We start from the raw sequence: 14,577 nt of genomic DNA on the forward strand, positions 1-14,577 counted from the left end.
TTACAGTACGGTACATATTTAATATAAAACTATAATTTACAAATTTGCATCAACAACTCATTGCAGAAAAACTAGAAATAGGTTTCTAATAAGTTTGGTAAACTGATGGCCGAAGCTTCAGCTGCTGCACATATTGAGCTTTTTAACATTGAATGCATAATAAATGTACATGTACATTTATTATGTATAATATTGTACCATGCACCATATGTTTTAATATTATTAGGGTCATACAACATTTTCAGCTAATTTAGTCTCGTAATTAATTTTACTAATTCAGATACATTTAGTTTTGCTTTGTACTGGTAGTCCCAGAATCAGGGTTGATCGGATTGGACCCAATGTTTTTTTTTAACACATTTAAAAAAAACCATTATTTAGCCTACTTTTGGATTTTTGAAAATTTTCTGAGAAGTTTTTTAAAAAATTAATTAATTTAAATACTTTCACAATTTAAACTGGTTTTTTATTTGTTCTTCACCATAGACAATAGACATAAAAAATGAATTTTGAAGCTTAATAATATTTCTTAACTCTTAACAGCATTAAAAAAACACTTCAAAGTTTTTAAATAAATACATTTAACTTTTTTCTTTAACTCGCCAATAAATAGCTAACTCAAATTATCTTGACTTTGTCCTGTCACATCTGATTTTCTCAATATTTGTAGATTGTATGGAGGAAACTACTCTAGCTAAAAGACTTTCATATGAATTATTTTCTGCAAACCAACACGTCACAAATCTCGAACAAACAAGGTATGTTTTTTAAAAATTAACAGGTTTTACAAACTGTCGGACAGAAAACAGAACAGGATGAACAGTATTTTCATTATCTTACGAAAAAGTTTAATATTTCTTACTCTGTACACAGAAATAGAAAAACAGACAAAATAAAATTCAAAGAAATGTCTCGATTAAGCAGGAATTCAGTAAAAAGGGATTTAAACTAGTTGAGGTTTTACAGTAGTTTTGCGTAACAAAATGAAATACAATAAAGTAAAATGCAAAAAAAAAAAAAAAAAAGTACTAATTAAAAACGAACAATAGATTTTATCACTTGAGAAGTAACTTTGCCTTAACTGTTGGTAATCATGGAAACTAAAAAATCTGAAACTTTACTATTCTTGGGTTTTGTTGTCTTTTATTTTTTCTTCAGAAAACGCTGAATTTTCCAGCTTTTTTTACCCCAAGACAATTTTTGTGCTTTGTCCATATACTTATGCTACAACATGCTACAAGTACTCCACATTTTTCCTAAAAAAACCCCCAAAAAAACCCAATTTCTTTTTAAAAACCTAGCTTTAGTTGGGGTTTTTTGGGTTTTATTTTTAAAAAACCCAAGAAACCCTGGGTCCATGGGCTTTGTTAAAAAAAACCCGGGTTTTTGCCAACCTTGCCCAGAATAAATGTTTAAAATTTAGATCAAGGATGGATGTGCAAGCAATGGGCAATCCCTTCATATTGTAGTTCATAAAAATAAATAATAATAATTCAACTTCTAATTATTTTTCGATAATTTTTTGGTTGTTTTATTATTCTACATTACAACAATCTTGATCAATGATTTTTAAATTGTTTAAATTTCGTCGACAGATGTTTAAAGAAACTGAAGCGTTAGCTACAGAATAAAATATAATTTTTTAAAAAATCCTTAAAAGTGCCTATTATTTTCACATCTTTATATGTTAAAAGCAATGACATTATTTTCTGGTAAGTTTCAAAGCTGGAAAAGTTCAAAGAATACAATACAGTAAAATCCCGTTACAACAAATACTAATACAACAAATTTTCCTTTTCAATGAAATACATTTTTAGCTGCGATATAACAGCCATTACATTATTTGAATTCCATTACAATTAAATTCTCCTTACAAAGATATAAAATAAGTTCATTGTAATGGGATTTCTCTATTCTTTAAAAGCTTCAATTTTAAACAAACTAACGTTGTTCATATAATTATTATCCATTAAATATACCATTCCATTAAATATACGCAAACTTTTAAACCAAATATAAGTTTATCCTATGTTTTATAATAAAGTACAATTGTACATAACTTAAAAGACAATATTTTCTCAGTTTTTACTGAAAGAAGAATATTAACATAAATTGTTACTGGCTGAATTAGCCGAATCACACCTCATGATTTGGCCAGGCCGTAGCTTCATTTCATCTCTAGCAAAAATGTGGAATTGCAATTGTTCTAATATAGATTTAGTATTATATACTCAAATTGATTTTCTTTTTATATCTGAATTGCGAATACTTTCTAAAAATAAAGGCTTCAAACATTAATAAATACATACTTTCAAAATCAACATACAATCATTCTACAATAATGTTTTTTTTTTTTTTGTCAAATTAAAATATCAAACTAATACTTGCTTCATCAAAAATACTTTTTCAATTCTAAACACTTACTTGTTTCTCCTCTAAGATTCTTATCTTTTCTTTTTTCTTTACATTGCAACTTAATAACTAAAGGAGGATAATAAAGAAATTAGCATTTAGTAAAGGGCATGAAATAGATACATGTTACAAATTTAAAAAGATGTAAATATAAATGCTAAATACCTCATCTGCACAAGGCTCCATATTCTCTAATACACTGGAAAGTTCACGCTGCTTTTCATCTATTGCTTCAATTTGAGTAATCATGGAATCAATGTGCTGTTGCTCCTCCTCCTTAATACATGGAAAATATTTATAAAAATTCTCATAAAATTTATTTTGCACTAGGTCTATTTCATCCATTACATGCTTCTCAAAGTTAATTAGCATTCAAAAGTAAAAATAGCAGAACTTCTAGTAGTTTTGAAAAGCGTTTGGTTTTAATCCATTAAGTCATATTACGAATATAATGCAACTAAAAGAGGATGTGATATGCAAATGAGACAAGATTATTCATTTCTTTTAAATCAAAATTTGTATTTAAAACATTCCTGTATGAATTTACATGTAAAAAGGTGCCCCCTCCCAGTTTTGTATGATATATTACTGCAGTATAAACTTTAGCACGCATTAAATTCTAGCAAAAAAAAAAAGAGATTTTTGCAATATTACACCATTTTAAAAATAAATGAAAAATTAAACATTTAATTGCTTATTCCTTTTAAGTTTGGTATTTTCTTAAAAAACTGTTAACTATCCATAATTTGGCAATTGTTCAAATTTCAGAAAAAATATAAATAAATTAATCAAAATAATAAATTCAATAAAATAATTTAGCGTATGATATATAAAAATAACTTCAAATCTTTAAAAGTACTTAAAACATTTTAAGGATGCAAAAGGATTGAAATCTAAAACACTGCTTGACAATTTTCGGCAAAGCATACTTTCAGGTTCTTTTTAAATTTAGAAAGAATCCTCTTTTAGGCAAAGAGACTCCTTTTGGCACAGATTTGGCACATTGGAGTCCATTGCCATTGTTAAAAAATCCTTTTTTTAAACACAATTTTCTATAATTATATTAACAATAATGTCTTTACAATTTTCAATGACTGATATGACTGATGAAACTTTAAGAAAAAAAATCTATTACCTGCCTTTGAGTAACTTAACATTTCTAGACATAGCTGAATTTTCCTGATTTCTGAAATCAAGCGCCATTCTGTGTAATTACTTAAAAACTTCATAAATCATGTCTCAGTTAAACGATAAAAAGTTGAGCAAATGTTTTGTTAATGGAGGTTACCTGAACTAACTCAGATACAATAGGATGGAAATTTTCGAATGTTCGTGGCTAATGGAAGCCAGTGCTAGTCCTCAACGGAAGATACTATGTGAGGGTCGAATTATCCCACAGCACAAAGCTATTAATGTTTAAACCTAGCTATTAATGTTAAGTGCATGTTTTAGATTTAAGGTCTGTGGGCTAGCTCCAGCCTGCGAAGCAGACCCGTGTGGCCAGTTGCTTTGTTCAATATTATGAATCAAAAACTATGAGTAATCACAGTGTTACAAATTTGGAGCCAAACATTCACATTGGTTTCTGGAAAACAGATGGAATTGATAAAAATAAGCAACAAACTGGTAAAAACAACTTTTGATTTGTTGCTTTCTTTCTTTTCCCAAATTTTCTAGAAAAAGTTTTAACGTTTTAAATTTTACAAATTTTACAAGCATTTTGGCTCAGGACAATCATTTTTGAATGAGGTGCCGTCCTTGAGCAAAAAAAGGTTGGAGAGTGGGCACCAATTTTAGATCATGCAAACTTTATTTATTTGAAAAATGTATTTTAAACTTACCAAATCAAGCTCAATGGTGTGAAAGGTAGCTAATCTTTTTAAGTAGAAATTCCAAAATATGATAAGGAAATTCAAAATCTTCTTAGTCCTTTTGGGTTCTTTAAGAAATGATAAAAGAATTGAGAACTCAAAAAAAACTAAACATTCAAACTAATCAATATATAGCAAAGAAAGTTTTAGAATAAATATCACTATTTCTCTTCTCAACATTTTTTTTTTTTGACATGGCCATAACTTTTTCAATAAGTCATCAAACTTGATACATAAATCATCATTTTAAAGATGTTTTTCACCGCTTTTGGTGAAAAATAAAGACAACTTAAAATGTGGTGGCTTTTTGAAAATATTGATTTTTTTCTGTTATTTATCAAGCATTGCTATAATGTATAGCAGCCCATAAGTGAAACTATGCAGCTCAGTTTATCAGAGCGTGGTGCTGAAAATGCAAAGATACTGAGTTCAATCCCACTATGAGATTTATTGTTCAGGGTGGCGACAGAAACTGTGAAAAAAAGTTCCCTGACTTTTCCCTGATTTCCCTGATTAGGTTCGTCAAATTTCCCTGATTTACGTTACCAATGATAATGGTTTCCTTTCTTTGCTCTGCTTGAAATCCATTGTATGTTTGTATAAAATGCAGTACTTTAAACGTTTTAAGTTATGTAAAGTTGTTGAACTAAAGATATAATTTTAAAAAGATGCTGTTTTTTTAATAAAATGTTAAAAAAACATATCAAGTCAATTTTTTTTGGAAAAAAACCCTACAAAACAGTATATTATAATTTACTATCTTAATTTTCATCAATGTTTCATAAATTTTGCAAACCACCGAAGTTAGACTCACAGGTCTATAATTTCCCGCACTCCCTTTAGACCCTTTCTTGAAGAGCGGTGTAATGTTAGCCAGCTTCCAGTCCTCTGGCACTGTCCCCGAGTTATAAGAAGCATTGAAAATATTTACAATTACATCTGCTAATTCCTCCGCACATTTTTTTCTATTTGGAAAGTTATATAAAATTTAAAAAAAAATACTTTACTTCCAGTAACCACTGAGGATAAGAATTTTAAGAAACTATTAAAATCACTCTTAAAAACATACGTGTATTTAAGATTGAACTAAAAAGTAATTGAAATTATTTGGAACTAAATTTTTAAACAGTATAATAATTGTTGCAAGAAAAACAAGTAATAGTGAAATAATAGAAATAATGTAGTTATTCTTTTATAACTAATTGACATATTTATGCAAAACAGATGAAACCTTTTGATATCTATTCATAGGGAGCTTTTCTCTAATCAAGAACATAGGTTTTAATGAATGATTACAGCATTTTAACAATAAAAAAAAATAAAGATATTTACTTAAGTGCACAAGTTAACTCTATTTCAAATGATTTCAGTATGTAACGAAAAAAAATCTTAGATTGCTTTTGTAACAAACAACTTTGAATGCAAGGGAAAAAAAAGCAATTAGTTAATATCAAAATGTATAAAAGAATACAACTTGGTTATAAAATTTAAAAAATACTTAAGTCTGAAGAAAAGAAAACCTTTATAATCTGCGGTGACAACAAATATAGTATAACGGCAAAAAACAAAGTTTTTTTTTGATTCAAAGTTCAGTTTTAGCAATTACATAAAAAATGTGAAGAAGTAATAACTTTTAAGCTTTTATCAGTATTAATTCAAAAAACAAAGATTTTTTCTTAAAATCTTGATTACAATACCCTTATTACACCGAGACAATGGAATAAAGGCAAAGGAGCTAAGGCATTAATGATGGTTTCCTCTTTGCATGTAGGGTTGTTTATTTAACGTAGTATTGAAAGGTGTGAAAGTAAACTTCAAGTTAGGTAAAATAAACAACTTTACAGACACAGATGCAATTTTAGGAAGTTCATCCTGTGGTTAATAAGTAAGATGCAATACTTTGACGTTGAGGAAAAAAGATGCACAAATATGCGGCAGTGTATAATTGCACCTCATTAATTTTAACTTTTTTTTTTTTTGAACAGATAATTGGCCGAAAATGCGTAGAGAATTAAGGCACTCAATTTTGCAAAGCAAAAAAAAATTTTTTTTTCTTCATAAAATCAATTTTTCCTGATTTTTTTTATTTTTTCGAAATTCCCTGATATTTCCCTGATTTTTCCATGATTAATAAAGTTCCCTGACTTTTCCCTGATCTCCCTGATCTGTCGCCACCCTGTTGTTTTTTAATGACTTTTTTCCCCCGGTAAATTTTTATCTGAATTTCCAAGAACATGTAACAACACAGGATTCTGAACCATAGTTATGATGTTGCATTAACACCAGAAAATAAAACATTTATTCAAGCATGGCAAATTTCAGTATATTCTTAAAAATGTGCTACCTAAGGTACTTCATAAAACTACAAAAATAAGGCATCACTTTATTTTATTTTTCACTGCCATTGGTAAAAAATAAACACACATTGTGCCTGATTTTGAAAAAAAAAAAAAAAAACCTTAAAAAATCGGATTTTTTTATTACTGCTGTCAAACTCGAATGCTTTGCATGGGTCAGCTAGTAATATGTTGGCATTTTGTATTAAAAAAAAAAAAAACCTATTCAAATCAAGTATTTTAAAAATTCATAAAATTTCTTTTAAATTCTCCACAAAGCGAAATTTTAATTTATAATACTAATAACCATGTTTATGTTTCATTGCGTGAAATACGCTTGTAGAAAGATTTAAAATATCTCTTGTTAACCCTATTAATAATATCTAGCTGATGAAGATTACAGTTATTTTTGTGGAGTAGTGTTGTTTTCTATTGTTACATGCCATCAAAGAATGTTCAAAAATCATTTGTGGGACACTTTTTATCAATATTATTTCAGATAAGCAGCAATGATCTGAAGTATATTTTACTAAAACCGAGAATTCTGAGTGAACTGTTCGTCTCATTTTCGTCTGCTATTGTGTGTCAAATGTTTTTACATAAATGAAGAGGATTCACTATACTTGAAAGCAACTATTGGCTGTAATTGTTTGATGATTTGTGCTTTACTTATGTGAATTATTTGATTATACACACATTTCGTTTCACACAAGGAATAAGTAGATTACACAGTGCAAAACATTTTGCATTTTATAACTACAAAATTGAAAAAATATTTTCAAATAGAAGCTTACAACCTTAAATTAAAGAAAAAAAGTTTCTTAAATTTTTATGATGAAACTGCTTTTAATTTCTAATCTACATACAAAACTCACAACACACAAAGCACATGAACACACTTACTTGGTTCTGCAATGTCTCTGATTGCTATTTTCATTCGAATAGGATCAAAAATGTGATTTCTAGCAATAAAATGAGGGTGAGATGTCAAAATCAAAACAAAATATAAATCAATTTTTGCACACATTTGTTGCAATTCACAAGAAATGTCATCTGAACTAATAACTAGGAATAACAATAAAACAAAATCAAAATACTGACAACCAACCGTAAAATTTACCTTTGATATAAATACATAAGTGAGGATCAACAACAGAATGATTTACAATGAAAATGTTCAAACAGTGTGATAACTACATCACCTTCCAGACATTTTCGATACATAAAATTTATGTCATTTCCTACATTTTTACAAGCATGATTTTTAAATGACTTAACTAGCCTGCGTGCCCGGCGTTGCACGGGCTACTTAAAAAATGAAAGAGCTGTTCAATTGATGTTTTTGTATTATTCTGACATCAGTTTCTAAAGCGCTAAAGAGTAAATAATTACGCGTAATGCAAGGTTTGCAAAACACCAGTAGAGCATATTTTTATCAAAAACCTCTTTAACGTTAATCATATTTATCAATAATACAAGTTATGAGTATTTTCAATTAGCACAAAAGATAAAAATATATGCATTCTCAACTATAATATGTGCTCACTTTAAACTGAATTAAATCTGATAGAATATATCTGAAATATTTATGTACAATTACAATCAGCTTTTTACATAAAATGACACACACTTTTTTGTTGATTATGTGAAACTAAAGCACCAAGACTTATCAAATACCAATAAGCATTAATTTAATATCAAGCCATCAGATTCCAATGAAGCTTTAGTTAAAATCCTTAAAAACAATCTTTTTTGTTCAACTCTGTTTCACTTAAAGAAATCCAAACAATCTTAATTTAACGTGTTCTTTTAACGATACAAACTGTATTGCAAAAATCGGAACAGGAGGAAAAAGAGATTTATTACAATTCAAAAACTCACCCATGTGACGGGAAAAAGTCCAACAAAATAAACATAATTAGTCGCACATCCTAAATGTACCCAAATATGAGGCCGGTGAATGATAAACTTACACTTCAATCAATAAACATTACTAAAGAAACATTTTTCATATGCTGAAAAGAGTTAAGAACGTTGAATGTGAAAAAATAAGAAAGGACAGACGATAAATGTCCAAATAGAGCAACCAATTTTAAACTAATTAAAAATGAAATTCTAGATGGAAACGTTGTTTTAAGATTTGGACAGCAGCCAAAAAAATCTCTTTTGACACAATTATTAGAATTTTATTTGCTCACCCATATGCAAAATGGCAACAGGAAAGAAATAAAAATTCCTGAATAGCGTTATGTTAATTAACGTTTTAATTAATATCTCCGCTAATTAAAGTCGTACAATTATGAGATTGGTCCTATTGTTTTCTTTGGAAAATTTCAAATAGATCGGTATCTCGTTTGACACCCGATTCGCAGTGGTTCTCGAGAAGATTGATCTTCAGACAGACAGACAGATGGACGCGAACAGATTTTAATATTATAGTGGATAAGTACTTTTTATTATTGATTTAATTTTCAGGTTTAGTTCTTTAAGTCAATAAGTTTAAAATTACTTTGCATGCTTTATGAGTTATACTGACCTAAACCTCATCATTTAGTGTCAAATTAGGAGAGAAAATCATTACGAAGCAGATGTGGTCAAGGTGTTTTCAAAAATGTTTTGTGTTTACAATTTCTTTGCAGCACAAAATTATAACAATTTACTTCTCAAAGAGTTTTTTAGCAAAAGGCATTAAACATAGATTTTTAGCAAAATCTACAATACTTAAAAAAAAAAAAACTATTGTTGATTTTTTTTTTTTTTTTTTGTAATTTTTACATTATTTTAAGTAAAACATAAATGAGTTTCTTGAAAATTATATAAAGCTCTATGCTAAATTGATCAAAAGTTTTTAACCAAGTGTTGTCAAAACTTGATCAGAGAAACATTATACTTGTATCTTATTTCTCTCCCCCCCCCTTCCGACATTATAATGAGGAGGGTGTGCAGATTTGGTTCGTAAAATAAGGCAACCCTACTTCAAGGTCAGTGTGAAAACACTTCAATTATCTTTATAGGATTTTGGTGGAGATAGTCTCTTGTCTTTGACATAGGCAATTAGATCTAACTCTGCTTTTCTGTTTCATTACTTCTCTTGGCGATTCCTCTATTTGCAGCAATTATTGTTGTATCTAGATTTGCCAATTCATTGCTTAGATCTGTCTTACATTTTGAAAATGTTTTAATTTTTTGCTGAAATTTTTCAAACAGGTCTGCGAATCAGTAAAAGTGATGTGTAAAAACAAAAAAACGAACTAATAATTACTCACATTGACAATACCATAAGGGTCAAATTCAGGACATCTTCATATATTTCGGGTTCCTTCATGTGCTGTGTGATGTTCCAAGGTCGCTATAAAGAAAATAAGGAACTTATTTTCGTATCAACATATCCTTCTTGATACAGGGTCATCAATGCACAATGTTGTAATTTGATTCAAGCTCTTTAAAAGTTCATTCAATCAACTGTAATATCCCCTCTAGACTTGCCTATTTAGGTTAATGTATCACACATAGCTGTATCAAACAAATTGATAACAACCTTCAGATATTTCCATTTTGATTATATCTGACCAAAATTAACTGTAGGTCTACATAAGCTACTTTTGGTTTAGCACAAGTATGTCCCTCATTGGCTTTTTTAGGTTTGAAATGACGAAAACCACCTTTTTTAATCATGATTTAACCATGAAATTCTAATCAGGCTTCACTTAAATTGTCTCTTTTCATGAACAAATAAAGGTGATTTTTTCAGCTCTACAACCCGGTAGCTGAAACTGCGAGACGTGGGTTGCAGATGTTTCAGCGGTTTGCAGATAATTTTACTGAAGAACAAAAAGAAAGAAAAAAAAAAAAAGAAAATTAATTTGAATTCTGAAATTTTGAATTCAAATTATGTTTTTCGCAATCACGAACTGAGACAGGACCCTACTCATTGGAGCTATTGTTTCTAGAAACAGCTCCTGTCCCCCCCCCCCCCACCAAGCCTGCCTCTCCTCCTGGGCGGTTACGTGTGCATATGTGTTTGTGTAAGTGTGTAGGCTTGTGTGTGTGCGTAGACTTGTGTGTATGCACATAAGCGTGTATGTGTGTGAGCGTGCGTGTGTGTAGGACATGGACACCTCCGACCTGGAGAAGCGGATAGCTCAGGACCGGAGCAGTCACGCCGCCTGCAGATGACGGTGGGCGGTGGTGCTGCAGAGGCTTCTGGTCCAAACTGAAAAAGGCACGGACCTCAAAAACGGTCAAATGAGAACAATAAGTAATCGTGATTGCTCAAAAAATAAATAAATAAATAAAAGAAAAAAAAGAAAGAAAGAAAATTAATTTGAATCCTGAAATTTTGAATTCAAATTACGGTTTTCGCAATCACAAACTGAGACAGGACCCTACTCATTGCAGTTATTGTTTCTAGAAACAGCTCCTGCTCCTCCCAAGCCTCTCTCCTCCTGGGCAGTTACGTGTGCATAGTTGTGTGTGTAACTGTGTAGTCTTGTGTGTTTGCGTAGACCTGTGTGTATGCACGTAGGCGTGTGAGTGTGTATGTGTGTGAGTGTGCGTATGTGTAGGACATGGACGCCTCTGACCAGGAGAAGCGGATAGCTGAGGATCGAAGCAGCCGCGCCGCCTGTAGAGGACGGTGGGCGGTGGTGCTGCAGAGGCTTCTGGTCCAAGCTGAAAAAGGCAAGGACCTCAAAAACGGTCAAATGAGAACAATAAGCAATCATGATTGCTCAAAAAAGAAAGAAAACTTGGCAAAGATCCTTTGCAGATCGTTTTTTGACCGGAAAGGGGATGGATGCTTCAGCATTTCAGCTAGAAACATAGTCACCATATTTGGTCATTCACAAGTTCGCAGTAGATAAGTGCCTAAGCTTTCAAAAACAATGCAGAATTGGATATTTTCTTTAACTGCAAGCTTATGAAAATAACTTTTTTTTTGATTTTTTAAAATTTTCTTGAGAAAAGCAAAATTTTATATTTAAAATTTCACCTTATCCTCATTGCTTTGGACGCAAAAGTTCTAAAAACTTTTCAAATAAAGTGTAGTCTCATGAGGATTTTTATTTTTATATTATTTTTTTGCAACAAATTCAGAAATATATCTCTTAATTTTTGCCGTACTCCCCTTGTTTGGTCATTCCCAAGATTGGTATACAAGACTCTTTTGAAGTACCTACGTTTTCACAAACGGAATTGGTTGTTTGTTGCAATGCCAACTGTTGAAAATTATGCAAAATGTGCCATTTTTTTGGGATAATTCTTAATTATTGTCTTGAAAAATATATTGTTAGAAAACATGTTATCTTTATTGCTTTAGAAGCTAATGTGTTAAAAACTGACTAGTTCATCTAAATTGTAGTTTTTTAAGGGATTTTGAATTTATCAACTACCTTACGTAACAAATTCAAAATTAATGAATTTCTCGCGTAGAAGCTATGTTTGGTCAGTCGTAAGATGGAAATAGACGAGACTATTACTTGTCTAAGTTTCAAAAACAGAACTGGATGTTTACCTCAATACAAACTATTGAAGATAACATAAAATGTACAAAAAGGATTTTTTTTCAAAAATTATTTTTATGAAAAATGTGAATTATTATCTGCACAATTGTATTTGATCCTCATTGCAGGGCTCCCAACACATTTTAGCTTCAGAAAATTGTAAAAGAGGACCATTTTCAATCAAAAAGGGGACTAAAGAGGACCAGTTAGGATCAAAAAGAGGACCTTGGGAGGACCACTCATAGTCAAACCCAGGGAAGCACCAAAAGGCAAATTAGTTGCCAGCTGGGCTAAATTCATGAAGATAATTCGTCAATTAACTATAATAATGAGATATACAATTCTTTTATCACCTGTGAAACTGATCTTTTTATCCATTGAATAATATTATTTACACAAATATTTGGATGGAGGAGGGGGCGTGGTTTATCATGGAGATCACAGAATATTAGCACATATTACCAACCAAATTTCATTAAAATCAAAAATGGTACGGTACAGCCCATTTGTTGATTTTATACTGAATTGGATATCACTTAAAATATAAATCTGCAGGGCCGGATTTAGGGGAGGGCAGGCGGGGCTACTGCCCCTAGGCTTCCACAGCAAAGGGGCCCCCACAATAAAATTTTTACGAACTATCCTAACTTTCACGGGTCGAAAATATGATGATCTTTTCGAACCCTGTGATTAGGGGCCTCCACACTTCCAAATCCGGAATTGTAAATCTGTAACAACTTACCAGGGCTTGATTAGTGACGTCAATTTGCAGATCCTTCAAAAAACATTCAAAAACTCGAATCATCAATTCCTTCTAAAAGACAAAAATACATTTAAAAAAGCAAAAGAAATAATAACACAGCAGTAAACAAAAATCAGTTATAAGAAAAACATATAAATGTAAAAAAAGGAATGATTTTAACACTTAGCACTTGGACAATTTTAGACTCCATTTTACTCACAGGTTGGGAGGTCTTAGCTTCCTTTCTGTATTTTCTTTAAAATACTTAGTGAAATATGTATTGAATATAATATTATTGAAATACAACAAAACCCCTCTAATGCAGACACTAACAGAACAATTTTTTGTGTCCGCAATAGAGGGGTGTCTGCAGGACAGGTGTTGAATAATGTTATTTGCCTTGGAATCAGGGAATTAAAAATTGTCTGCATAAGAAGGGTGTCTGCTTTTGAGGGGTGTCCATTAGGAGGGGTTTTACTGTATAAGTATATATTGAATATAATATTAACTTATCTTTAAAAAAATTTATTTAAAAGATCACTTTTTAAAAAATATGTAGATAACTGAATAGTGGCTGTAACATCTTTTTTATGACAAACATAACAGTTATCTAGTTTTGACACTGAAAAAGAAGTTTTAAAAGGAAAAGAAAAATATATACGTACAGGGGTCGATGCAAACCTGAATTGGGTCCGCTTTGCGGCCCCTTCACCAAATTCTGCATTGCAAAGTGGCTCCATTCATAAAATTCCAAATTGTAATAGCTTCCCCATTCACACAATTCCACATCATTAAAACGGCTACATTCATAAAACTCCGTACCATAAAATAAATATATAAGACAGGGTTGATCGAGGAAATTTTTTTTTTACCGGGACGCTTCTTAGATTTTAACGTTTCAGCAACATGTGAAACATAGCCATCATATGAGGCAGTGAGAAGCAAAGGGATGTAAATAGACATTTTCAAGTTTTGAGTAAAACACGTTTAAAGATCAGATCCTAGGTAGGCTTTCATTGAAAAGTTTTAATAAATCATGCTGTAAAACAGCACATACCAGGGCTACTAGTACCATATCTTGCCCTAAGACAGAGGAGAGGTTAACCTACTATTTGTACTGGTGTTATCCCTAAATTTTTAATTTTTCCACTTACACCCCTTTGCTTCTCACTGCCTCATATTCAGGGCTGTTTGATTTTATACGGGTCAAAAAGGCCGGCCGGCTTTTTTCGGTTTAAACCACTTTAAAAATGCTGGCTTTTTTAAGAAAAATCATTTTTGGAGGGTATTTTTATAGTAATTTAATCGAAATGAAAATTTCCTTTGTATCCTTAATGCAATTACTGCTATATTAAATCAAATTCAATGGAATAAGAATAAAATTTTGTTGTAGTTAAATAATGTTGGTCAGTTTAAAAAAAAATCAAATTATGTTTTTCGCAATCACGAGTTGCGACAGGAACGACCCTACTCATTGGCTACTACCCTACTCGCTCTTTTCTAGAAATTGTTCCTGTCCCTCCTCTTAGGCGGTTACATGTGTACAGTTGTGTATGTGTAGGCTTGTGTGCGTGCATAGAGCTGTGTCTATGCAGATTGGCATGTGTGTATGTGTGTAAAGGCGCGTGTGTGTAGTATGTGTGAGTGTGTATGAGAGTGCGTGTGTCTAGGACATGGACACCACCGACCAGGAGCAACGGCGTTTGCAAAGGACG

The 14,577-nt window shown here is 31.1% G+C and overlaps 1 protein-coding gene across 2 annotated transcripts in view; it reads right to left on the minus strand.

The window, feature by feature from the left end:
- LOC129222772 (uncharacterized) overlaps positions 1–14,577 on the minus strand; it is a 54,892-nt gene that overhangs the window by 18,673 nt on the left and 21,642 nt on the right. For both annotated transcript variants that reach the window (XM_054857307.1, XM_054857306.1), the window contains exons 3-8: positions 12,863–12,934; positions 9,886–9,968; positions 7,523–7,581; positions 4,254–4,351; positions 2,578–2,688; positions 2,425–2,481 (exon numbers count right to left, since the gene is read on the minus strand). In XM_054857307.1, coding sequence (XP_054713282.1) covers positions 2,425–2,481; positions 2,578–2,688; positions 4,254–4,351; positions 7,523–7,581; positions 9,886–9,968; positions 12,863–12,934 — 480 coding nt within the window. The remainder of the gene's footprint in view (positions 1–2,424; positions 2,482–2,577; positions 2,689–4,253; positions 4,352–7,522; positions 7,582–9,885; positions 9,969–12,862; positions 12,935–14,577) is intronic.

The sequence above is a fragment of the Uloborus diversus genome, chromosome 5 (genome assembly GCF_026930045.1).
Source record: "Uloborus diversus isolate 005 chromosome 5, Udiv.v.3.1, whole genome shotgun sequence".
NCBI lineage: Eukaryota > Metazoa > Arthropoda > Arachnida > Araneae > Uloboridae > Uloborus > Uloborus diversus.